This window comes from Phocoena sinus, chromosome 17 (genome assembly GCF_008692025.1).
Source record: "Phocoena sinus isolate mPhoSin1 chromosome 17, mPhoSin1.pri, whole genome shotgun sequence".
Lineage (NCBI taxonomy): Eukaryota > Metazoa > Chordata > Mammalia > Artiodactyla > Phocoenidae > Phocoena > Phocoena sinus.
In genome coordinates, this window is record NC_045779.1 from 14,015,733 (window position 1) to 14,043,119 (window position 27,387).

Consider the following 27,387-nt stretch of genomic DNA (forward strand, 5'->3'; position numbering starts at 1 on the left):
CCTTCCCTTTATAAATGTTAATTTTTATTTAAAAAATCAATACTGTAAAGGTGTTCAAATAAATTCCAAGAGAGAAAGAGTCATAGAAAATTTTCTGGCTCAACTTGTTTTGAAAGCACCTAGCTGAGAGCCTGGCATATAGTTTTTTTGAATAAATGAATATACAAATACACAAATAAATGGATGAATGAATTGATTAATGTACATATGCATAAAAAACAAATGCAATGACAATACCTCTTTAAAACCATTAACTGCTCACCGAGAGGAACTTGAGAATTCACTTATTATATAGTATCTCTAACTATAAAAAACCTAGCAAATCCACAAGAGAGTGCGTCTTCTTCTGTAAATGAAATAATTTGCTTTATAATGTAGAATAGAACATTTTAATATTACTTATTGTCAATATTCTACACAAATAAAAATTTCAACACACAAATAAAATAGAAAAAATACCAAGTGAATGCTGAAATTACAGGAATATTTGCTCACAGTTCTGCAGAATATAATTCAGTCCTTGAATTACGCTAACTTATACATTCTAATATAAAGACTCTATCTAGTGTCACATTTACAATGGGGTTTTAATAGATAGGGGTTCAAGTTTCCTTCATTAATAGATTAATATTTTTAACTTGATATAATTCTCGTTTATCCCGATTTTATTTTTCTTTTTGAATATAAAATTCTAAATATCCGAGATAGAGAGAGCTCCATGATTCAAAAGCTCTGCTTATGGATTTGTGCTGAGCTTTCCATTGTCCCTCTGGTCCTGAGTGGCCATTAAGGGCTTGGAGGATTTAATGCTCTGATTTTCTTCCCAGAGTACACATTTTATGCAACAGGAAAAAAATCTGTCTCCATATGTATGTGAATCTGAAGAAAGTCTTCTTTAGGGAGGCATATGGCTCTTTAAAATGAATAAATATAAGAAATCAATTCTTAAAGTTTTCAGTGGTTTAGAATACCTTCCTCTTAACTGATGTTTTTATTTGAATGGAAGGTATTAAAATACAGACTGTTTCTAGATGCTCCATGTATCTGTCTTTATTGAAGAATTCTTTATAGCCTATAGAAATCTTTGTTACAATTAATTTAATTCAGCAGACATATGGAAAGTGTTGCCATCATTTTATTCACATATTTGAAAGTTGCTACCCACCCACTCACCAATTTAGTCAAGTGAATAATTACAACTTTTTGCTTGATACATTAAAATGGAAAGCCTACCACCATTTAATAATATGTACTTTTCTCCAAACTTTTCAGAATTTTTCATCCCATTTAAAAGAGATAACACAAATTGATACCTAAATAGTGTAGGAAAAAAGAAGTTGATGGATAAAACAAATACAAAATTACAAGACAGAAGAAGGACATTAACGTTCCAACAATTAGCTAACTAATATGCCAAAAGGAGTGTTGCTCTAAGATGACTGCAGCTCTTTCACATTCCTAACTTCACCGTGCCCTTTTAAATTAGAAATACGAAACGTTTTTCATACATTGTCTTTAAGCTAAATAAATAACATCCTACACCCTATTTTAAATCACAAACACTATGATTTTTCAACAACTGGTTCAGTCACTTTAATATCCTTCTCATAATAGGTTTGTATATCAGAGAGTTAGTAAGCAATATGTGACTCTAGTTTATTCATTCTTTTTGTGAAAATAGATTCTTTAGCTGGACCTGAAGAAGCACTGATGGAAGAGGGTGAAGAATTTGAGAAAGCATCTAGATTAACAGGACCTGTAAGTATATTCATTTACTTATTTTTATCTCTAAAACTAATGTATATCACTAATAGGAACATCTAAAGGGAATAGGAAACAATATTATTCAAACTACAGAGTATTTTAAAACATGCATCCAGTATATTCCACAGTCATGCAGTTCCTTGTATGAGTAGGTGGCCAGCTTGATTACAGGTACCCAGCAAAACTGGACCGAGCTCTTTCAGCAATTGAGGAATCAGATTTGAAGGAGATGGGAAAATCTAATTTCTGGTATTATTAACTTTTTGCTTGTGCTCATGAACATTCTAAAAGATTATGAGCTGCCATCTTAAACTTCACTAAGTGTATATACAGCTTGATAGAAAAATGACTGTTTTGCATATCCTGAAAGTTTATATATAACTTAAGCGTGGTATTATTCGTTGTGAAGTCCTTGTGATATTTTGCTTAAACTATATCTCTTCCATAGAGTATGTTGGGAGGAAACCATTAGGTTTAAGATTTTCAATGCAATTTAATGTTAAAAGGATAAACACAGAAAACACTGAAATCTACATTTAAATTCTAAATATAAAGTTTGTAAAAGATTCTGAGTTGCTCTAAAAATGGCTATGCAATCTTGCATTATCCTAGACTTAATATTTAGACTGGGTTAATATGCTACAATATTCTCTGCATTCGTTTGTTAGGGCTGCTGTAACAAAGGACCACAGACTGCGTGGCTTAGACAGCAGAAATGTATTGTCTCACTGTTCTGGAGGCAGAAGTCTGAGATCCAAGTGTCAGCAGGGTTGGTTTCTTCTGAGGCCTTTCTCCTTGGCTTACAGACAGCGCCTTCTCTCTGTGTCTCTGTCTTCGCATGTTCTTCCCTCTGTAAAACGTCTGTGTCCTAATCTCCTCTCCTTATAAATACACCAGTCGTTTTGTATTGGGACCCATCCCAATGATCTCATTTAACTTAGTTACCTCCTTAAAAATCCTATTTCCTATTAGTACACGTTCTGAAGTGCAGAATGTGTACTAGTCCTATTTAGTACACATTCTGAAGTACTAAAGGTTAGAACTTCGGCATGAATTTTGGAGGAACACAATTCGGTCCGTAACATTCTCTGATGAGATTACATTATTTGGAGCATTATTTGGATCACAGGATTTGGTTGAGGGTGCCACATTTTTCAATGGATTTCATAATAAAATTAATTTTACAATCACTGATGAAATTAATGTATCTTTGTTCATATGTCTGCTTCTCATTGAAGCTTCCAGGCCTTATTTAAAATTTCTAATTTCTCTATTTTTCTATATAGCACATCTCAGCTTCTACTATACAATATGATTTACTTATTTATTGTCTGTCTCCTCCCACATAATATAAGGTCTATGAGAACAAGCATTTTTTGTGCATTTTTTTCGCTTCTGTATTCCTAGAAGAGTGCCTATATATAGTAGGCACTATATACCTGTTATACAACAGAATAGTTATATGTTGAATAAGAGAATTTATTTAGCAGTAATTTCTTACCATGAGATGAAAAATATCTTATTTTCACTTATTATAAAATAGTAGAAACTTAGAAATAGGAAGAAGCATGGTGGTCATCTAGTTCAGGATTTCCTCTCCCTTACCTCAGTATTCTGGCCTCTTATGCCACTTTCACCCAATGCAAGAACATCCATTTTATAGATAAGGAAATGGAAAGTCAGAGAAGTTTAGTAACTGGACCAAGATCCCAAAGCTAAAAAAAGCAGTGAGGTCAGACTCTACTCAATGCTCTGTGACGACCTAAATGGAAAGGAAATCTAAAAAGAGAGGGGTTATATGTATACAAATAGCTGATTCACTTTGCTGTACAGCAGAAACTAATATAACATTGTAAAGCAGCTATACTCCAATTAAAATTAATTTTTTTTCAAAAAAGCAGTGAGGTCACGGGCTTCCCTGGTGGCGCAGTGGTTGAGAGTCCGCCTGCCGATGCAGGGGACATGGGTTCGTGCCCCGGTCCGGGAGGATCCCATGTGCCGCGGAGCGGCTGGGCCCGTGAGCCATGGCTGCTGAGCCTGTGCGCCTGGAGCCTGTGCTCCGCAACGGGAGAGGCCACAACAGTGAGAGGCCCGCGTACCGAAAAAAAAAAAAATTTTTTTAATTAAATAAAAAAATAAAACAGTGAGGTCAGGAGTTGAGCACTAGTCTCCCTTCTACTGCACATTCTTGACAGTTCTAGTGCCTTCCTGTTTCTTTTATAGACAGATTATTCCTATTTGTTAGACATTTTCTTATATTTCTCACAATCACGTGTAACCATTGGTCTTAGTTCTACTCCTGAGGTAATAGTCCTTCTTCCACTGAACCGACCTCCAGATAGTAGAAGCTGTTAGTATGTCCCATCTGACACTTTTTCTCAGCCAAAACACAATCTGTTCTTTCAACCAATTCTGACATTGTGTAGTTTTCAAAGATTTCATTTTCCTCTGGATGCTTTCTCTGAACAGATTCTTGTTTGCCAAGTCCCCTGTAAAGTGTGGGCTATGCCACAACCAAACGCAGGGCTTCAAATAATGTTCCCACATCATAGAGTGTAATTGAATATGCATTGATACAAATATTATATTCGGATTGTAATCTGGGTCTTTGTTCACTTTTTTTGAGGAACTTTCTGACATTTACAAGCTTCAGCATGTCTTCATAATCTTATGATGATACAAGCATGTCATCCTTCAGTTTGGGATAATCTGTCATTCATCACTTTTTGCAAAGATTTTTTTCATCATCTGTGAATTCCACCAAAGCCTTATTCATATCTCAAAAGATACCATTAAATTCTTTTTCTAATAATGTTCTAAAATCAAGATTTATCCTGTCCATAGTATTTAGCTTACTTAATAATACCTAGTAACCCAAAGAGAAAATAGTTTTTTTGGTCAAACTCCTGAGTGATTTCAAACTGACCTTTGGAAAGTTTTGCTTTCTTTTCACAGTGCTCACGTAGTGTTTTTCTAATGCAGAAATTTGTCCTAAGCCAATTTAACTTTTCATTTATCACATTCATTAGATTTTGAATTCTTAAAAATTCTGTAATTCCATTTAAAGTCAAATGTAAATTTAAACATTTAATTTAGGGGTAAGTATGTGGAATATAAACAATAAATGGATAAATAAATTAATATCAGGACCTTGACCATAGTTTCTAGATGGTAGCTGCTTTTATTATGAAGAAAGCATGGATTTAAAAAATTATGTCAGATTGATGATATTTTAGATGGAAATTCCCTAAATAATATTTCTTACAATTGTATTTTTGGTAAATCAAGGAGAAAATTGTGGCTTTATCTAAATATTAATGGAGAATTGGAGCAAAGCAGAACTTTTTTTTCCTTTATTACCATAAGAAGCACAAAATACTTCAAAGCAAATTTTGAGTCATTTCCTGCAAAAATATAAACATGCCACAAATGTTGAAAACCATTTAGAGTAGTTTCAACACATGCTGTCTCTATTTGCTAACTTTCCATGTTGGGTATTGGATATTAATAAGTGGGTAACAGACTCTTGGAAACATTTTTTCCCCAGTGGCTTAAGCGGTGTTTAAAATATTTTGTGAATATTTGAGTGAGGTAAAAGCAATATTTAGATTTACGTTTTTATCCTCCCCCAAATAAGCAAATCATTCTTTTGGAATTTCCCTCTCTCCCACCTCCTTTTCTGTTCTGGAATGTCTCAGCATATCTACACCTTGTGAAGATTAAAGCTGGATTTGTCAGATAAATCTATTCCTTAAAAATGAAACAACAAAAAGGAAGTCTTATGAAGAAAATACAAAGCAGCAGATATTGATTATGACCTTTTAGTTCATAAATAGAGAACATAAACTTTTTTAGATCAATGATCCATAAAGACTTACTATCAATGATTTTAAAAATTTCACAGTTCCTCTAGTTTCTTAATCTTGGAAATCCTATTTTGTTTTGAAAGTATTAAACAAGTATGTGAGCATAATGGGAAGATGAAAAGATAATTAAGAAAGATACTTAGCATTCAGTGTCTTACTGTTTTTCTTTTTCCTTTGTTAAGTCTCATTTATTTGATTCATTGGTCCATACTGACCAGCCCATCATAAGCTGACTCCTATAAGACTTTATGTAACTGGTCATCATTTCTTAGTTAAAGCAGAAGGAAAATTAAAAGAAGGACTCTTGTAGGGAAAGATTTCCTAAAATTCCTAGGAGTTACTAAAAGTTATATTTTTAGTACATTTTCCTTCTGAAGAGTCTTATCTGTTTGAGAAGATGGGTAAAACTAACTAGAATGATGGTAGTAGTAATGATAATGATATCACATATGTGTATAGCACTTTTTAATTGTTAAGCATTTTCACATACTCAATATCAGTCGTCTCTGAATTTTGCAAGTCCTATGACTTATCACTTAGATTTGACAACCCTTCTGTGATATATTCATATTTCCCAGTGTGCCCAGACTCTCACAGAACTTGTCAGGGTCCATACAATTATTAAGGCACTGGAGCCACTATTAGACAGCAGATGTAATGTAGAAAGAATAAAGTTAGGCCACTATCAGTAGCCAATATTAAAGATAGGATTATTTGTTAGATTAAGTTGATAGTGAAAAAGTGAAGTTTGAGGGACTAAATCATGAGACAGGTAAATTTTTATGAGAGCAAGTGATCATTAAATCTGGAGCATAAAAGACTACTAATCTTGCTTGTGTCCCTGACAATAGAAGGAGTATGAGAAACCAGAGCAACATGACGAGAAGGGGATCTTAAAATTCAGAGGGTACTCAGAAGGAAAGGAAACAGGAAAATAATACATGTCTCAGAAAAGATTCCTTCGGCAAACTTGATGCAAAAGTTAGACTCAGGTGATTACAGAATCATCTTAGTAAAGTAGACGTCTACTTAGCTGGATTAGGGGTAAACTTTGATTACTTTTAAGCTTGACTTGGCAATATTAATTGTGCTTTCTGAATTAGTAAATAAACAAACCATGTTTTAAATTGATGTTCTAGGGACAAGTGATAGCTTTTTTTTTTTTTCCCACTCTTCAGTGATTCTTTCTATTTCTACTCACAAGTTAGCAAGGTGTGGACCTAATTGTCTGGAGTTGGAATTTCCCACACATGCTGCATTTTCTCAAGATCCCATGGATAGAAACTTTAAAAAGAGTAAATTTGGGTTAGATATAATATTCTTTTGATAACAACCGTAATTGGAAGACATGAAGATAAAGAAACACTTATGTGCATAATTCCAGTAATATACAACTGATGTAGAAATTCAGAAAAGAGTTTTGATAAGAAAGGCATTGTTTATAAGTGAATTTCTTTTTATTGGGTCGAATTAGGTAAATTGATTTTGCTAATTTAAAAATTTTATTCAGCCAATGAAATAGGTCAGCAAAGAGTTCCACCTGTATTTCTATTCCCTGTCGGATTGTTAATTAGTACAATGGAATCCTCTAATAACAAATCCGGGGTGCTCTTGGGAATTGTGTTAGAAGAAGAATTCCACTACACTCAATGACCACTTATTGCTGAGACCAAAGGAAAATTTGGAAATCTGCTGAAATCGTATGACTTTTACAATATGTAGGTTGCACAAATGCCTTTTACAATAGGTAGGTTGCACAAATGCCTTGTATTTCCTTGGAGATTCATTATTTTCTACCACTTCTTCTTTCCCAGATTGTTACCTCTTCTCTCATAAGGCATGCCATAAAAAGATTACATTTAAAAACATTAAAATTACCTATGTATAAAAAAAATAAGGTACAAGGATATATTGTACAGCACAGGGAATATAGTCAACATTTTATCATAACTTTAAATGGAGTATAACCTATAAAAATATTAAATCACTGTGTTGGACACTTGAAACTGAGGTAATATTGTAAATCAACTATACTTTAATAAAAATAAGATATAAAATTACAAAATTATCACTTAGACTTGACAAGCATTAAAACAATTGTCCCCATAGCTTTCCAGTATAAAATATGGGTATGAATTTTTAGTGGACTTTTAGACTATTTCTTTAACTATGAATTTTGATACTTCTGCTTTCCACCTTGTTTCTTACTGATAGTGTTCCTCCCTACAAACAACCCCTGCCATGAAAATTATGTCTGTTTCATCATCTTCACAACTTGACATTTTAAATGTTTTCAGTAAAACATCTTCAAAATTCTTTTTCATACTCAAGTATAATTTTATGATGAAATTGTTGTACATATTTTATACAGTTTGTAATTCTATGTAAATTGATTTCAATAGCTGGCCAGTGGAAGAAATGTTGAATGTACAGGTTAATGAACAAGCTGCCATTTTTCCTTGCCTTATATACCTAGCAGGGAAAATAGGATCACAGCTAGCATTTACGGAATTAAGACTAAACGCATTTCAATTTGTACTCTTGCAAAATAAAAAAAGGAAAGAAATGAATGTTCATTATCATCTCACCAAGTGGAAATAATAAATTATGGTGGATTTCATCCCTTGAAATATGCTGGCAGCTAATTGTAGTAATGGATTATCTGCTAAAGAATAGCAGTTGGTACACATTTTGCTCAACCCTAAAGGTTTTTACTGTTTCATTTTCCTTCTATCCTGTAGAATTTTGCTTGGCTTTTATCACTCACAGATCTAGGATGCCAATAAATTGCTTAAAACCAAGTACTATAGTCAGCAAGTTATCTAACCAAATTTTGGAATCTACTGGGATTTTTCCATTTGACATTTCAGGTCTGTTGATTTCTAACACACTGATGGTGGAAATATTTGCCTAAACCTATGCAAATATTATTTTTTAAAACTTCTATGAATTTTAAAAATGTAAGTTCTAAATGTCACATTTGCACCCAAAAAATGGCCTGAGATGATAAAGCATGATGTAATGAGTGGTAAAACATTGACTATAGCTTTTGTAATTAATCAGTCTCTCTACATGATTTCACTGTTTCTCCATTAGTAAAATTATGAAATCATTTCTTGGGATCAGTTAAATTCTCAATTTTATTTTTAAGATAGTTGGGGAAGAAAGAGTGGCCTAATATGCACTAATGTAGATACAATTGATTTATAAGCCAATAATGCCCAAGAAGATGTATGTCAACATGCTATTTATGTCCTGAGGATTCCAACTCAGGACGAATCCATTAATTCTTATAAACATGATGGGCAAAAAAGAAAATGTATTTTGACATTTTCAGTATTTTCAAGTTATTGCTAATTCTTTATTAAAATGATTGCCTGCTACTGCAAATTTCATTTGTTTGGTATATAAATATACTGAAGCAGAAGGAAAGCAATATGGATTTTTCTGTAGTGAGGTAAGAACCTTATTCATACTCTGATTATGAACTGTGCAGCATGCATGCTGAAATGGTCTCTTTGTGTGCGAAGCACAGGAAGTTAACATTCTGTCCCTTAGTGGGGATGGAAAAACATTAAGATCCTCACAAAAAGGTTTTCTCCTACATGTTCATCTTCTTCAGCTATAAAAACTACATAGATTACATTAAAACGATTGGATACAACGTGCTTTCCTAGAGAAAATTAAACATTTGTGGGCTTCCTTGCCCTCTCAACCACATTAATCTAATCAAGATCATTTTTTTGGCCTGTGATAAGAAGGGGCCACATATAAAGTCTGAGTCTCAGGAGTGTGCTGACTCAAACTGAAAAAATATGATATATTCCTGCTATTATCTTTTTTTTTTTTTTCCTGCTATTATCTTGACATAATGATGTATATTAGAAGAACATTAGGGAAAAAGATTATTTTAGAAACTGTGCTTGAAAGGGTCATATTGAATGCCCATCCTTTTTTAAGATATTGAACTCTTTTTTCCTCTTTTCTGTGTATTGTACATTTCTAGAGAGATTTCCCAAAGTTAATAAAATATCAATATCAACATTAGATTTGCACAATATTTCAAAAATGAAATTTGGTATAACTTCCTATTATCTATGTTACAGTCTTCTTTACTTCAAATTTGTTTATTTTTTAATTATAAATATAATAGTATATACTATAAAATGTTTGGAAAATTCAGTAAAGAGTATAGTTTAAAATCCAAAGCCACAACATAAAAGATGAATTTTCACATTTTGTTTTATTTTTCCAGTATTTTTATGCATGTGTATCTGTAAATATCTCATATCATAATTTGAACTTTGGAAAATAGTCCGTTAGCAACTTTGCATCCTGCGTTTCCTTCCTTTACATAATTATAATAGTCTGACATAAAATTCTTTATAAACCTAGTTTTAATACCCACATATTTTTGCAGCCTTATCTGTTTTAGTATCTATTAGACCAAATATCCTCATACCTTTTTAAAGTTTAAGACTTTTAGTGTCAAACCATAATACAGAGTTGTTATATTTGAATTAATGCTAGAGTTTTTGGTTGGATATTCCCAGTTAGTTTGTCCAAGGCTAATGGTGGTTGTGAAATGGATGGTCATGAGTTGTTGACAGATGTGCTGGGATCCAGGCATTCCAGCCCTCCTCTTAAATGCTTTGAGTCACATCCTCGTGCAAATAGTCGATTCCAGGTCCTGCTGTGTGTTGTACAAATATTCTTTTCTATGTTTGTTTTTATGTGAAAAGGTATGGGAAACACTGAGATTTGGGGCTTAGAAGTAATGCTTGGAGATAACTGTGCACTAAATCACCATTAGTTTTCCTTAGGCTGGATTCCTAAAAGGGTCAAAGAATATGAACCATTTGAAAGTTCTTGACACATACCCCGAAAAAGTCCATTTGCCCCTTTAACCAGGAATCTCCTAAACCCTTCCTAGAATTAAATATTCTCTTAAAATGTATAAGTGAATAAACAAAAGATTCACAAAATTAATTTATCATACTGATAAATGTAATATGAAATATTTTTAGCCCATAAAGTTTGGTTTCTTTGTTTACTAGTAAATTTCTTTGATTACAAATTAACAAATTTTATGTATACTTATTAGACTCATGTATTTCTATTTTTTATGAATTGTTTTTTCTTGCCATCAGCCATATTTCTTTTGGGGTGTTTGTTTTCCTGTTGACTTGTTAGTATTTGTTATGCATAATGACTTGTTCTATTTTATAGATGTAGTAAATATTTTTAGTAATTTTTCTTTTGCTTTTTAATGTTTTTCATGATAGTTTTTTAATTAATTAATTTATTTATTTATTTTTGGCTGCATTGGGTCTTCGTTGCTGCATGCGGGCTTTCTCCAGTTGTGGCGAGCAGGGGCTACTCTTTGTTGCGGTGCGTGTGCTTCTTATTGCAGTGGCTTCTCTTGTTGCAGAGAATGGGCTCTAGCATGCAGGCTTCAGTAGTTGTTGCACGAGGGTTCAGTAGTTGTGGCTCATGAGCTCTAGAGCACAGGCTCAGTAGTTGTGGCGCATGGGCTTAGCTGCTCCGCAGCATGTGGGATCTTCCTGGACCAGGGCTTGAACCCATATCCCCTGCACTGGCAGGCAGATTCTTAACCACTGTGCCACCAGGGAAGTCCATGATAGTTTTTTTTTTATTATACTTAAACTATTACTTTTCTCTTTCTGATTTCTTTCATTTTTTTAGACATAGCTTTCCCTCCCTAATATTAGATATTTACCTAAAAGTGCTTTACATTTTCCCCTTAAATTCTTTAATCAATTTTGAATTTATTTTAGTGTTATTGTGAAGCAAGGATCTAACAATATGTTCTCAAATAACGTGTGTAGTGTCATTTGTTTTTGAGAACCCATCCCTTTCTTATTTTGAATTTTTCCTTTTTATCTTAATTTACTAGGTATAACAATATCATAACTAATATTTATTTAATACTAAATTTTTGCCTGTTACTTTACACGCATTATTCCTTATTGTTTGCCAACAGGTCTTAATTATATACCCAACTTATAGATGGGGAGACTTAGAGTTAGGGAGATGTGATAACTTGCCTTGGGTACCTCAGTTGGTAAGCCAAGGAGCCAAGACAGCACCTATGCCAGGTGGCCCAAATCCAGGGCCTGCCCACTTAACCACTCTATCATCTGGACAGTGGAGAGTTAGCTTCTGTTGCCATGTGCACTATTTTTGTTTTAGTTATTGTAGCTTTACCTGTTTTAATACAAAGTAGATAAATCCCTCTTTTTCATTCTTCTTTTGCAAAATCAAAGAATTTAACCATCATACAATAACTTGCTGTTCTTTATCCCAGTCCTGAAATGTGACTTCTTGTGTGATTTTTTTTTTTTTTAATATAGATTTAGGATTTGGTTTTTCAAGAGAAGCTTGGTGTATCATTTGCCAGAATACAAGAATCTACTCACCAGCCTCTGCAGATTATTTAGTTTCCTTATATAAAAAGCATTTTATCTAGTGATTTTTGCAGCATTTTTGAAACAAAGCTTAAATAGTTTTCACGAGAATGTTCTAAATTAGAGACGTAATAGCTATCCTCGCTTCCAGTTATTTTGTTCAGTACATTGGGACATTTGATTCAGAAATAACACAACCTTCTTGGGAAAAAGGAAGCTGAGTAATTTGTAAGTAAATATCTCTCTATGATGTCACAACTATAAAAAGTTATTCATATTTCTTAAGAATCATAAATCAGATGCCTGTGTTTATTTTATTTAAATATGAATTTCGGAAACTTGTCATTTCCTTTCTAAGTTTCACTGATTTTTTTTACTGTTTATTAAGAAAGTATTTGCATTCCAATAGTAAGAAAGCAGACATGTTGTAAAAGGCAATTTCTAGAAGAATCACTCAATCAAAGAAGAAACATAAAGAGTTTATTGCTTAAGGAGACAAACCTCAAATGATGTCAAGATAAAAATAATTAAAAATTAGCAGACATTATACTTGGAGACCACAAAAGTTGAGAAATATCCATGTAGAGTCTATTCTTCAAGAAGAGACAAAACTATCCCAGCTTGGAGAACCTGCTGCCCTAGGACAATAAAATGAGAGCAGTCAGTACTCAGATCTTGGATGTGCAGATTTATCTCTTTCAGGGATACCATTTCCTTATACTTGTCTCTTCCCTGTGGTCCCACCACTTGAGACCATTAGTGATCAACTTGGGGGAAATCAATAATGCTTTGGTGGATTAGCCTCACTGCATTGCCTTTTGGGTGGATCACAGAATGAAAGAACCCTCCCTGACTCTAATACTTGCAGTCTTTTCCATGCCCAACATGTCTTTCACCTCAAAATCTCTTCTCTTTTCATCTCTTTCTTCTGGCCACCACCCCTACCCTCAGCAGAAACTTCTTCCTACAGAATACCACCACTGTTTCTCCCAGTCTACTAATCTAGGAAGCTGGGAACTATCCTAGATCCCTCTGTCTGCTTCAACCCTGGATCAGGGCAGCCACACTCACTATCTTAACATCTCTGCACCACGCTGCTTGAATTTCTTTGCCCTCATGAAAGTCCAACCCAGGAATTCTCATCTGGAGGATAGTGGACTACAAATCCTCAAGGGGGCCAGGCCTTCCTGCTTGAGATTCACTACTATAGATGTTAATAAACATATGGAAGGGGAAATGAGAATGGCTAGCAACTCTCAGACTGTATGCTCTTGAGAGCAGGGACTCTGGCTGTAACCATATGAAATGCTTTAGCTTTACCTACATTAACTTATTTAAAATTGTATGAGCCCTCTGTGAGGTAAGTTTTTCTCCATTTTTAGATGGAGAAACTAAGCCTTACTAAAGTAAGTAACTACAACTAATGGTGGAAATGTGATTGGAAACTGCTATAGACTGAATGTTTGTGTCGCTTCAGAATTCATATGTTGAAACCTATTCCTCTAACCCCCAAAGTGATGGTATTTGGAGGTGAGGCCTTTGGGAGGTGATTAGGTCATAAGGGTGGGGTCCTCTTGAATGGGATTAGTACCCTTATAAAAGAGACTCTGCAGGCAACTTGATCTTGGACTTACCAGCCTCCCAAACTGTGAGAAATAAATTTCTGTTATATATAAGCCACTCAACCTATGATATTTTGTTAAAGCAACCTGAACAGCCTAAGACAGAACCCAAGTCTGTCATACTTCAAAGCCACAGTCACCCACTCTGTGGCACTACGGGGATTCAAGTAATCACTTTTCCATCTGTTTTTGGAGGCTGAGGAGCATGTACTGTGCTATTGGGAGCACTGTTCTGGGCTCTGCTCCCCTTCAGCTAGAGCAGTTCCAATGTGACCACCCTAATACATAAGGTTTGGGTGTAAGATTGTTTCAAAAATAAGAATTACCCTGCTATAAATGAACTTTGAAAATTACTGTTCAGATTATTCAGAAATTGGAGTATTTACTCTATTTCCTTATAGAGCACTAACATTAACATATAGCTCTCTGTTCCTTTTGCATCATCTTTTGTCTTTTTTCTTAAGCACTTTTAGGGCTCACGGATTGAAAGAATTATAAAAGCTATTTTTCTTACAAGGAAATTCATAAGAGATTTTGAATGCCTTTAAGGTCCTAGAAAATCATGTTTTGTTTGGTCAAGTAGCAAACACATTCAGTTATATTAAGCAAAATGATATTAACCTTTTCAAGACTGATAAAATTAGAAAGGAAGCTGCAGTTACAATTTCTTATTCTTTAAATCACTTGCAAGAATATCTGATTAATTCAGTCCATACAGATTTAATTAAATGTTTGACTGCATCTTTGAATTGCTCCTCAACTTGAGAGAAAAGAAATAAAACCCCATAAATGCAATATGTCATTAATAGCTTAAAATTGTTGAAAATTCATGAGGAAGTGTTTTATACTCAAGGGTTGACCCAAGCCAATCTTATCACTTTCACTTTTAACAGACATTAAATTTTAACTATATTACTCCTAATCCAAATTTGTAAAACACCAAATTTCCACTTCTCTCTCTTTTTGTGAGACTGCTTAATTATTTAAATTCTGTCCTGGGAGGTGGATTCTACAGAATGAAGTTAGTTCATGAACTTTGATTCAACAACACCTCTTTCACATGTAGGAAAACCTCCTTATTCCACTGTTGACTGTTTTTCTGCTAGACAAGAGAAGACTGATGCTCTCTATTTCTTAGACAAGTGATTTTTTTTTCATACAGCTGTTGACATAAAAGGAAAGCAAAGAAACTTAATAAATCATCTTTTGTATATTGGAAATTCAAGGGTAACATACTCATTTTATCTGTGGTTTTTCAGTCTTTGCTCAGCCATCATGTGCCAATGTCAAATAAATAGTCAACTTTTGATGTGTTTTCACACAGTCAGTGAAAGAGACTGTAACAAGGCAAACTTTGTCTTTATACATCTCTGTGGCTGGGTTTCAGAAATGAAGAGCTAACATTCGTATGTGCATTTCAGTTTATAAAACACTCTTACATTATTCCAGCAATCCTGGAAGTAAGTACTGTTGTTATCCCCATTTTAAAGATGTGAAAAGAAGCCCAGAGAGAATAAGTTGCCCCAAATCACATAGAATTAGAATTTCTTTAGGTATGTTCTGAATGTCCTGTAGAATTTTAGCAAATAGATGGCAGTGTGGCTTGCAAAATCATCAACCAAATTATTTTAACTGTGTTTGATATCAGTTTGGAGATTTCTATGGTATGGTTTCTGTGATTATCAACATTGAGATATTTTTTACCAATAATATAATAAAGGAGAAGATAGAATTTCTATCATAATGAGTCATATTCATCTCAAGATATTCAGCATCTAGCACAGTGCCAAGAGGAGGAGATGCTCAGTTAATGCTTGTTGGATTGAATTGAAGGAGGAAAAAAATCACTCTGGAATATTTGGGTGTTCTTTCATTCATTAGCCACCTTTTCCAATGGGCTATTATCCTAAATAGAATATCATGGAGTACTTCAAACATAACATCACAACTCTTTTAACTGCGCTTAAAGCTGCAGCTCTTCTGTCTTGGGTACCTCCCAGTTTGCTGGAGCCTATGGCCTTGGCTGATGTGGGTCTGAATAATTTCCATTTTGTGACCTTTAATCTCTTTTGAAGTTTCTCCTTTTATCTAATTAAATAATGATACTTCCTAATCAGATGTTTGAGTATGATGTGATATTATTATTACTATTGTTGTAGCTATTATGTCAGTATAAATATAAGTAATGGAGTCGTGATCAGGTTGGCAGTGGAAACCAGGAGGTCCCAATACCTCCAAGACATGTCCTTTATTCTAAAACAGGCTTGGAAAGCATTCCCTGACACAGAATGCCCTTAAAACTATCTAATTTGGGGGCTTCCCTGGTGGCGCAGTGGTTGAGAGTCCGCCTGCCGATGCAGGGGACGCGGGTTCGTGCCCCGGTCCGGGAAGATCCCACATGCCGTGGAGCGGCTGGGCCCGTGAGCCATGGCCGCTGAGCCTGCGCGTCCGGAGCCTGTGCTCCACAGCGGGAGAGGTCACAACAGTGAGAGGCCCGTGTACTGCAAAAAAAAAAAAAAAAAAAAACTATCTAATTTTGAATTCTTATGAAAAATAAAATGATCTGTATTTGCAGCCCCTTTACCTATTGCTGCCTTCTTTCTGTCCTTAGTGGAAACCTAATACTCTCCCAGACATTTCTTCACCATTTCTTCTCATCCTTTCATGCAAATACTCATTGTTTTCTCATATCAGTTATAAGAGACAATACTGTGTTGATCCTGGTTCTCCATTGCAACTTACTGACCATTCATTTTCAACTCCACATAAAAATTCTTCTTCCTCTGAGGTTCCTATTATTTGATACAATGTCAACTTAGCCATTGAGTACTTTGGCACTTGGCGGAACCAATCTATCCAATATGCTATCTTCAAAATGTCTTTACATTCTATTCTTCAGTAGCATGCATCCAATATCTCACACCTATGGTCACACCCGGACCTTACCAGAGCTAGTTCTGTTCTATCTCTGGACTCAAATTCCAGAGTATTAGTCTCTACTGATAATACCCTCCTTTCAGTTTTCTCACTCCGTTAGTCCCACTGCTCCCCTTCTTTGACTTCCTTAAGAAGTCCAAGCCCTGGCATTGGCTCCTTAGAGCTGCTCTGTTTAGCTGAGACCTCAGTGATGCATAACATCAATCCCTTTCCCATTTAGCCTTCCTTTGCTGCTCACGTCCAGCCTTGGGTCCATCCAACCTAGTCACACTATATTTTTACACAGAGGCTGATGAGCCCTACAGAAAGAAATCACGTGATTATGGAGATTGTTGCAATGCAGTAGTAACGCCTTCTAATTTTATTTCTCAGTTCACCTTGGCAGTCCATAATCAGCTGTCCTCAATCAGCTTCCAGTCTCATGTTCCGTATCAGCTATCCCAAACCTATTCCTAGCTCCCTACTTCTCAAGACAACAAAACCAACAACAAACAAAGCTGAACAAATAAACAAGACTTAGGTCCATCAAGTGTGAAGTCTCTTAAGATCCCATAAACCTATTCTTTCTTGTATATGAGCAGCCCCTCACCTTTATTTTTCATCCAGTCTCACAAGAAGAGGTTTGGATTATCGTCTTTCAGAACTGCTTTTGAGGAAAATCATTCTGTTCCTTCTATCTAAAAACGTGTTTTCTCTTTCTTTCATTCTATTTTCAACCCATCCTTTCTTATTTTTTCTTCAAGCTATGGACGTCCTTAAGCATCTCCCAATAGCAAACAAATATGTGAATTACTTCATGTTTCACTGTTAGTTATTACTACCCCTTCCTGTTATGCCCTTTACATCAAAATCCTGGAGAGACTCAGCTTCTTTTCCATTCATTAGTTCTCTAATTTACTGCAAAAGTGAATGTTTATGTCTTCATATCCAAATCCAGTGAATTATCATGAGCCTTCATTTTATTTATCTTTTTGTGGAAATTGGCGTAGTTGACTACCACTTCCTTATTCTTGAAGCTCCTGCTTCTTTTGTTTTCAGGGACAAGCATTCTCCTCTGATTATCTAGCTCTCTGTCTACCTTAGTCCTCTTTACTAGGTCTCTTCCTCTGTCTACCCCTAAAATGTTGGTGTTTAGATACTACTTCTTGTCTCTCTTGTTTTTCTTCTCATCTTGTATACTCCCTCTCGGTAGTGTCATTCACGCTCATGACCTCTGTTGGCTTTAAGTCCAGTTCTCTCTTCTGGATCTCTCCCTGAGGTTCAGAATTTTATATACCAAACCAAACCAAACCAAACCAAAAATCACTACTACCACGAAGAAGAAGAAAAATAACAACATAGAACCTAGTCACTGGCTGTCCTATTGGCATTTCAGTTTTGAAATGTCAAAGCTGAAATCCTCAAATGTGCCTTGTTTTTGCCTTAATTCAAAATTCCTACCATGTCTGACGCAAGCTATTTTGAAAATTTTATTTATCCCTTCAGTCTTATACTCTATCAATCCACCTACTCAAAACTAAGGACATTTTTCTAAAATAAAAATCTGATCATGTTACAGTTTCTGGTAGGATAAGATTCAAACTAGTTGTTGGCTTGGCATACGTTACTCTCAATAATCTGACCCAACCATCTCTCCACCTTGTAGCCTGCTCCTCTAGCCATTGTGAATGGCTTGCCATCCTTGGAACCACCGATGTCAGTTTCAAGCTTTTGTACTTAGATATTTCACTTCATGGACAACTCTCCTAACCTCTTTTTCACTTCTTGAATCACCAGGACGGCCCCCATGTTCTATTAATGTGAAGCTTTCCAAATCCTTTCTCTTTATGTCTTTCCTTTTTGCCCCATTTGCTGCTGCATTCCTGTGCCCACCTCAGTCTTATGTGCTATGATACTTTAAGGAATTTCATTTCTAGTCTATCTCAGCCTATTAGATTCTAACCCCGTGAGGTTAGAAACTGGTCTTATTTATTTTTACGCCAGGGCAAAGTATGCAGACAAAGGAATGAACACACGAATGATTCAGCCCAGGGCCTCTGGAAAGTAAAATTTGTTGTTTTTCTGTTTGCTGGTGATGTGACACATTGTGTTGCTTCCTTTTGCAGTTGCTCTTTGACTGTTGTGTCTAAGTATAGACAAGCTCAAGAGGATAGACATTCAGGCAGAACCAGGAAGAAAACAACAATTTCGTTATACCCATAGACGCAGAAACGATTTGCCCTTCAGTATTTTAATGAATGAATGAATCAGTCAAGAGTTCAGTCAGTAATAGTCATTGTGCCAAGTGCTGTTGAGAACACAAAGACATATTGGGTATAATTTCTATTTTCAGAATGTATCATCTAGTCATAAGAATAAAGGCATTCACTAGAAATCAATTAGATTAAAATTTAATATAGAAAAACAATAGAAGTTGTGATAAGAACTGACATTTACTGATTCTTTCAATGTTCCAGTTGCTGTTCTAAGTGTTCTCATGCATGGTATATACTTTTCACAGTGAATCAATGGCAAATTATCTTCATTTTATTAATGAGTAAATTAATTAAAGGTTAATTAGACTCTCTCAAGGACACAATTTATAAATTGTCCAGTGATGATTCCAACCCAGGAAATCTGGTTTCCAAGCTCTCTATAGCCCAATACCATCTATTTAAGGGTAAAAAGGAAGGATAAAGACAAATATGACTACAGAACACTGAAGTAGGCTTAAAAGCATAATAAACGACTCTTGAAGGAAATGAAATGAAGGAAATCTTAAAAGTTGGGAAAGTTTTCTACATCCTATGAGAAGAAGTAAAACACACTAGATGGGAAAGAGACGTGTAAGGAAGTCTTGGAGTTTAGAATAAGTGGTATTATTGCAAGGGCCATAGAAACCTGCAGTATTGTAGCAGATGATTTGTTATTGAGTAGTAGACATTATGGTAGATTGTGGATCCTGCATGCTAGGTTGAGGGCCATAGAGATCTCTGGATACCACTGAGCGTGTTCTATTAATTTTGGAATATTTGAAGAAATAACCTGATGGCTACTTGATCTGGTTAGATTTGAATGGAGAACAATTATAGAAATGGCAAGGACACGAATTAGGAGTCTTTGTGATCCTTTAGTAGGGTGATAAATTTATTATGCCAGAGTAGCAATTTACCTTGAATTTTCCTGTATGCGACTGTTTCTACTTTACTGAGACATAATTTATGTATCAGAAAATTCACCTATTTCGAATTCAGTGATTTTTGGTAAATATCATTAGTGTACAACCATCATCGTAATCCAGTTTTAAGATATTATTATCATCCCAATAAGATGCCTCATGCCCTATTTACAGTTAATCTTTATTACTATTCCCAGTCCCAGACAACCACTAATCTACTTTCTGTCTCTATAGATTTTGCCTATTGTGGACATTTAATATATATGCAATTACATAGCATGCGGTCTTTTGGGTTTGGCCTCTTACTTAACATAATGTTTTTCAGGTTCATCCATGTTGTAATATGATCAGTAGTTCATTCTCTTTTGTTGGTAAATAGTAATATTTCATTGCTGGATACACCACATTTTGTTTATTAGTTCATGAGTTTGTGGACAATTTGGTTGTTTCCAATATTGAACTATTATGAAAAATGCTGCTGTGAAGATTCACATGCAAATCTTTCTGCAGATACACGTTTTCATTTCTCATGGGTGATTCTTAGGAGTGGAATTGCTGGGTCGTATGGTAAATCTGTATTTAACTTTAAAAATTTCTCTTTTGCAATTTTTAATGGCATAAAATTAAAGCTGTGAAACATAGAATTACCATGTGGCCCCCAAATTCCACTTCTAGGTGTGTACCCAAAATAATTGAAAATAGGTGCTCAGAGAAAAAACTTGTTTATGACTGTTTGTGGTAGCACTGTTCATAATAGCCAAAAGGTGGAAACAACCCAATGCCCGTCAACTAGTGAATGGATAAACAAGATGTAGTACAAAATTCTATGCAATAGAATATTATCCATAAAATAGCAAAGTTCTGATACATGCTACGTGGAAGAACACGGAAAATATTATGCCAAGTGTAAGAAGCCAGACACAAAAGGTCACATAATGTATGATTCCGTTTATATGAAATATCCAGAGTAGTCGAATTCATAGAGACAGAAAGCAGATTAGGGATTGCCAAGGGCTGAAGGGAGGGGAGAAAGTGAAGTCATTGTCTAAGCATTTGGGCTTTTCCTTTGGAGAGATGAAAACTTTCTGTAATTACATAGCGGTGACGGCTTCAAAACACTGTGAATACACTTAATTTCATTGACTTGTATACTTTGAAATGGTTAATATTGTAAATGTTATGTTTATTTTACCACAATAAAACACTAAAACTTTGTATGATCCACAGACTGAAAATTCTAAAATCCACATGAATAGAGTGGACTGATTTGCTTTGGTCCACTGCTCCTGGAAAGTCAGAATGTCCAGGGAAATGACCTCTTCTAAGAATCAGTTATCCATCCTCATTATCATCATAGCTCACTAATTCAGTGTCTACTCCATTCTTAACGGTGGTCTAAGAGCTTCACAGACGCTATCTGTATTTTCATAGTATTCCAGCTAGGCAGGAATCATTATGCCCAATTTTCGAGATTAAGAAATAGAAGCTCTAAAATGTTCGTATATCCATAGTTGCAGAGTTAGTATATGTTGGAACTGGGATTCAAGAGACATTCTGTTTTATTCTAAAGCCTATGGATTCCATACTATATTTTGTTCTTCTAAAATTGTTTGAGGACATACTAGCTGGCAGGCACCGTGCACAAAAGAATAGGAGACCAAAGCATTATTATTGGAGAAGGCAGAAGAACCTGGAAAAGGGACTCTTTTATGGGAAACCTCAGTATTTTAGGAAATTCACATTATGCTTAGTGCTAGTTGACCCCTGGGTAAACTGGAACAATGACCATAATTTATCCCATATTGTAACATGGCAGTTCCTAGCTCAGTATATGCATGCTGTAAGCTGACTTCAAATACTCTGGCTTAGTTCCAGGAAGAACACAGAGCTTGTAATTTCAATTACATGGCATTTCAAGTAGAACCATGTCCTAATATTGGATGCAAGGATTAGAGCTGACTGCCAGGACAGCAACAAGGTTCAGAAGAGGATTATTATTTTTAGTTCGCTTTAAGGACCAAGTGGACCAGCTTACTGCTGTGCTTGAAAACATCCCAAAGGCTAAAGGACTTAGTACTTGGTGAGCCTTAATAGAAACATGTAGGTTTTGTGAAGTGGTGTATACAGGGTCTCAAAAGAAAGTTAAAGCTCTTCCACTTTACATTTACTGAAAGGTTAGAAGACTGAATTACAATTAGTCTCCTAAACTGTGGGTTAGGATTTGTGGGATTTAAAGGTTTAACAATAGTTGTTAGAAAAATATGAAATTACTCTGAGAAATATTTGGCTAGACTAAAGGAAACAAACAGAACATCTCCAAGCTTGAAAAGATAGACTGTAGGTGTTAGAAGGGATGTATGAATTATTTTATTATGACATTACTTCCAGAAATTATAAGCAAAATTTACATTGGTTGACATTTTAAAAATATAAAATATTTATTCTATTTTGTTAATTTAAAAATTTAATCATATTACAAACAATTTCTCAAAATCTCTTGTATAAATTTAGATATAGTCCACAATGTCAAATCACAAGATTCATTATGTTGGAGTTTAACTGCAGTCTCAGCTTCACAGGCTCAAAGTATATAGAGAACCCTGACAGTAATTCCATTCTCAACCATCTCTTTTGAGATCGTCCAACTTTTCCTCAACTTCTCCAGGTTAAAGGAAACTAGGACCTCGAGATGAAGAGCAAATCTCTGTTAAGCTTGTCAGAGAGCTCTTCCTTATTTAAAGTGATCAAAATTTGGTACTTTTACCTTCCACAGATTGTGTTGGTGTCTTATTAAATTCAGTTTACCTCCCTTTGAATTCTATGAATGAACAACTCCTTGAAACCTTTTTAACAATTTCTCTGGCAAGATGTGTAACTGTGAGTTCATTCGTTATCATCTAGGATGTTCTCCTCCTTTGACCAGATTGTCAGAAGTAGCATTTTGAGCTGTGTGCTGGAGCTGGCGCACGGTGGCTTCCTGGAGATGGTGGTGCCATCTTTCCCAACTCTGTGTACGGTGACATCACGTTGGTAACTTGAAATCAGCGCTGTGGGACTATTTAAACTACAGAAATCAGCAAATAATAAGAGCCTTAATTTTCCCCCTAGAGAACTGGTTGTTAAACTTTTACCAGCACACCACTGATATTAAGAATCCAGGTTAGAAATACAGAGAATGATGCTATAGAAACTGACAGGTCACTTCTTTGGGGGATTACTGGCAAACATTATTGTGGATGTACAGCTGGGGCTCCTGAGTCTGCCACCCAGGAACCTGTATCCTTATAAAGAATCCACAGAGTTGTATATGATGTGTGATTAGGATTTTCCAAATTGAAGGTGGAGGAATTTTCTCCCATCCTTACATAAAACATCAGTGTGATGCCGTATTCTGTGGATCAAAGACTGACTGGCTGACGGGAAAATGCTTCTTAATTTTAACATTATGTGGTACGCTTAGGCTAGCATTTCTTTTTAGCTAGCTCTTGAATTGTGGAGTTATCTTTAATATCAGGAAACTCCCCATAACTTTGTAGGTAGATTTTTTTTTTCTGAGAATAGTATGGATTCAATTGCCTACGAATCCACCAAGAATGCTGATTTTTAAAACATGGTAAGTGGTATCTTATAAAGTTCTGTACTGCTGCACATTATTTTGTTCTTCAAGGAATGCTTAAAAGAAAATGACAAATAGCATATTTTTGGTCATATCACTGGAATATTGAAAACATGTTGTCTTAGATCAAGTGATCGCTATTTTATAAAAACAATGAGCACTCTTGGATCATATAGATGTGCTTGTGAACACCGAATATAAAATTTTGTATACTATTAGAGCATGAGACTTATTTAGTAAGTTATTAATATGGGCCCTTTCACCACATTCATTGAATAAAGCCTCATAGAAGAAAAGTGGAAAGTGAAATGGTTTTTAGCCCTAAAGACATTCTGGTCTCTTACGAAGATTAATTGTATACCAAGATGAAAACCGCTAAGTAAATTGTATGATACAGACTGTATACCTAATTTTGGTTTAAAGACAGGAGAGCCTTCCATAGGTTGAAGAGTTCGATAGGATTTCAAGGGAGAATTGAACTTGATCTTTGTGCCACAGAAGTCATTTTTGGTCATTTGTTTTACTACTTGACATAGTATCTCTTTCTATCCCTGCAAAGTAAAAGCATAAAGACAATAGAAAACTAGGAGCCTCAGGTCCATTAGATACGACCCTGCTTTAGAAATTTGAGGATGTAGTTTACATATGACTCAGATAGGACATGTCTGACAAATTATACTTTCAAAATCTTTTTTGTTTGTTTTTTGGACTGTGGTTTCTAACACGGTAAAGAGGATTGTGATGTGTGAATAACGTGCTCCATATTGTTGAAATTGACTAATGGCTTTGATCTGTCATGCATGGCCCCTACGTGATATTTCTTGGTGTGTATTCTGTTCCTGGTGAGGAACAGAGTCACGGTCAGTGGTGCCAAGCCTTCCTGTGGCTGCTGGAAGGGTCAAGCCACGCTCTAGTCAGGAGCAGGAAGCTCTGACAATAAGCCTTCCACAGTCTGTACAAGTTCTCACGTCTGTGGTTGATTTCTAGCATATGGTTACCATGTTCTTTCAAGCAATTCTGTGCATGTATTAACTTAAAAAAATTACTTCCCAAAACCAAAAAATGCCAGGAGTAATTTGGTGAAACAAAGTGATTAAAAAATATAGAGCTACCTGGAGCTTATTATGCTATGAGAAAAACCAAACTAATATCATACTGTAAACTAATAACACAGACTGTTGACCTTAGAAAGGGAAAAGTATATCCTGAAAGTGTTACTTTCACATTTTTTTTTACTAAAGCTCTGTTAAATTGCTACCTTAGTTCAAAGTGGGGAAAAGAAGCCAAAACTTGCTACCGGGAGTAGAGTTGACAAGTATGTTCTGTCATGATTATTTTGTATTAAGGCAAAAATTCCTGTTAGATGTAAACAGGGCTTTTTAAGAATCTGGAAAGGAATGTTAAACAGCAGGTGGAGGCTGGAACCTTGAGGCCAAAGAAGACGTTAAGTAACCTTGACCCACCCAAACTACCTTGAAACTTGAATAAGTCTAGAGGTTGGGAAAGAATACCTAAGTGTCTCCTGGTCACAGAGAATTAATGTTTGAGTTAACTGAAACTGTACTATTTGCATGGAGAACTTCTGGGAGTTTTAAGAAGACAGAAATGCAAAGACAACTCTAATAGGCTCTATCTTTGAAATTCTTCTTTTGAAACTTTTACGAAGATATGAATGTCATGGTCTACCAATCATGGAAGAAGTATATATTGAAATGTTTACATAAAATGTCTACTTTTACAAGAAAGCCAGGGTAGAACAGATTTCTCAGGGCAACTGTACTACATATGTAACTTGGCTAGCCGTGGGGTAGATACATCAAAACACTTTTTAATGGTTACTGAACCTTTAGTTAACAAATAGTACTTAATATGTTTTTGTGTGTTCAAAATCTTCTTGGAGATATTTAAGCTTGTAAGAAATTCCTGAACCTATAAAACGGAAAACTCTATAGCACAACTAGAATGAATTTTTGTTGTTGTTGCTTATTCTGATGAAACAATGCGTGCTATATCATTATAAATATTCACATTGTCTCGAATGTCTTCCTTCCAACTTGCAGTAAATGTTTCTCACCATGCATGTGTAAGGGATATTTCTAGAAAATAACAGGATCAGTCAGGGTCACTGGCTTCATTTGTGGCTTAAAACTAAGAGTGACTGTCCCCAGTGTAAACAGACAGTGCATGTGAGAGCTGCCAGCAGCCCTGAGTTCAACCCTGGAAGAAGGTCATGATTTCACTGTCAAGGGAAATTTGTATCCCAGATTAGTGAGGTCTCCTGTTGGGTCTTCCTGACACTGAAAATATTAAATCTTCCGTAACTCCCTATGGACTGTTGACAAAAGAATCAGCATTAATGGCAGTGTCAGTCTAACAGTAATAGAATAATAAGCCAGTGTCATAATGACAGTTGCCTTTACATATTGAAAATATCATTCTCTAGTCCTATGCTATGTTCTTCACAGATATTATCTTATAAAATCATCATATGCGATAGGCATTGTTATGCCAGTGTCGACTGAAAAAATGCACAACCTAACAGTTGAGAATTTGGTTTTATTCTGTGGCCTTACTGAGGAATATAGCCTGGGATGGCAGCCTCTCAGATAGCTCTGAGGGACTGTTCCAAAGAGGTAAGGGAGGAGCCGGGATATATAAGAGTTTCTGCTAAAAGCAAACAAACAAAAAACCATGTAGTCAAACATCAAACGATTGCTGCTAATCACAAAACACCAACATCTCAAGTTAATGATGTTAGTGCTTTTCTGTGTATGGGAAATTGCAAGAGTCTGGGCTCATTGAAATCATGCCTTAGGTATGCATCTTAAGTATCTAAGGCCAGAATCCTGTTTTTCTCCATCCTGAGCACCTCTCAGGGCACACTGTCAGGGGCAGCTGCAGTGGCTGATGGCTTTATGACCACAACATCCTTTGTTTACTGAAAGGGCAGGTGACATTCTTTGTCCACACCAGTTTCACAGCTGTAGAAACTGCTGTCAGGAGGCTCAGCAGTCTTTCAGGATTACAGGGGAGCAGCAGAGCGGCTTTGACACAGGTCTGCGTGGCTGTGCAGCCTGCACTCTTCATTCTAGTAGAATGTGCTGCCTTTCTCTGTATGTCCAAACACCTGCAATCGCCCAAGCCACCTGGATACCCAAGGGGGAGTCATATCCTTGGTTTTGTAAGAAGTCACCGCACGCACAAGTACATTTGTGGCTTAAAACTAAGGGCGGACTGTCCCCGGTGTAAACAGACAGTGCATGTGAGAGCTGCCAGCAGCCCTGTATTTTCCATCAGACCATCTGATGTCCCCTGTGTCGGGTACGGTACCCTGACCAGAGAGCGTGCTTGATTGAAGGAATGAGACAAACTGGGAGACTTTATTTTTCCTTCGTTTGTGGCCTGAAAGAGATACAAGTACTCAGGTGCTGTAAACCACTTATACAGAATTCATTCAATTAGGAACTACTCTATTCTATTTTGAAAAGTGTAATTCTACTAAATTCCTAGCCTGCCGTTCATGATAAATGTAGAAAATATACTCTTAGTTTTCTTTTTAAAACATTAGAATTGACACTAATTCACACATTATCATTCATAAATCGTTGATATATTCGTATCAATATTTATAGCAATATTCCCCAATTATTTGAGAAGCAGTTTTTCTGGCATTCTTCCAAGTGCGCAGTGCTGAGGTGAGGGCTGTGGATGGGAGGACAATCTTGATTCTCAACTGAGTCTTGAAGGGTGAAGAGAAGTTAACTATGCTTAATACAAAAGGATTTTTTAAAAGTAGGAAAATTTAAGTAACATCTCATTTAAGTAACGTGTATTTTGAGGGGTTTTGTGTGTTTTTTAAGTTCACAGATGTGTTAATCGGAAGGATATTAAGGAATGTTCATCTAAACTTGGGAGTGAATATGCACACCACAGTGCTCCAAACATTCTATCTGTAAATAAACATCCTCATCAAAATCTTGAATAACTCAAATGGTGT

The 27,387-nt window shown here is 35.5% G+C and overlaps 1 protein-coding gene across 1 annotated transcript in view; it reads left to right on the top strand.

The window, feature by feature from the left end:
• Positions 1-27,387, top strand: part of LOC116742711 (uncharacterized protein C8orf34-like) — a 202,766-nt gene that overhangs the window by 87,553 nt on the left and 87,826 nt on the right. The window contains exon 4 of the mRNA XM_032610549.1: positions 1,682-1,758. Within this exon, the coding sequence (XP_032466440.1) occupies positions 1,682-1,758 (77 nt within the window). The remainder of the gene's footprint in view (positions 1-1,681; positions 1,759-27,387) is intronic.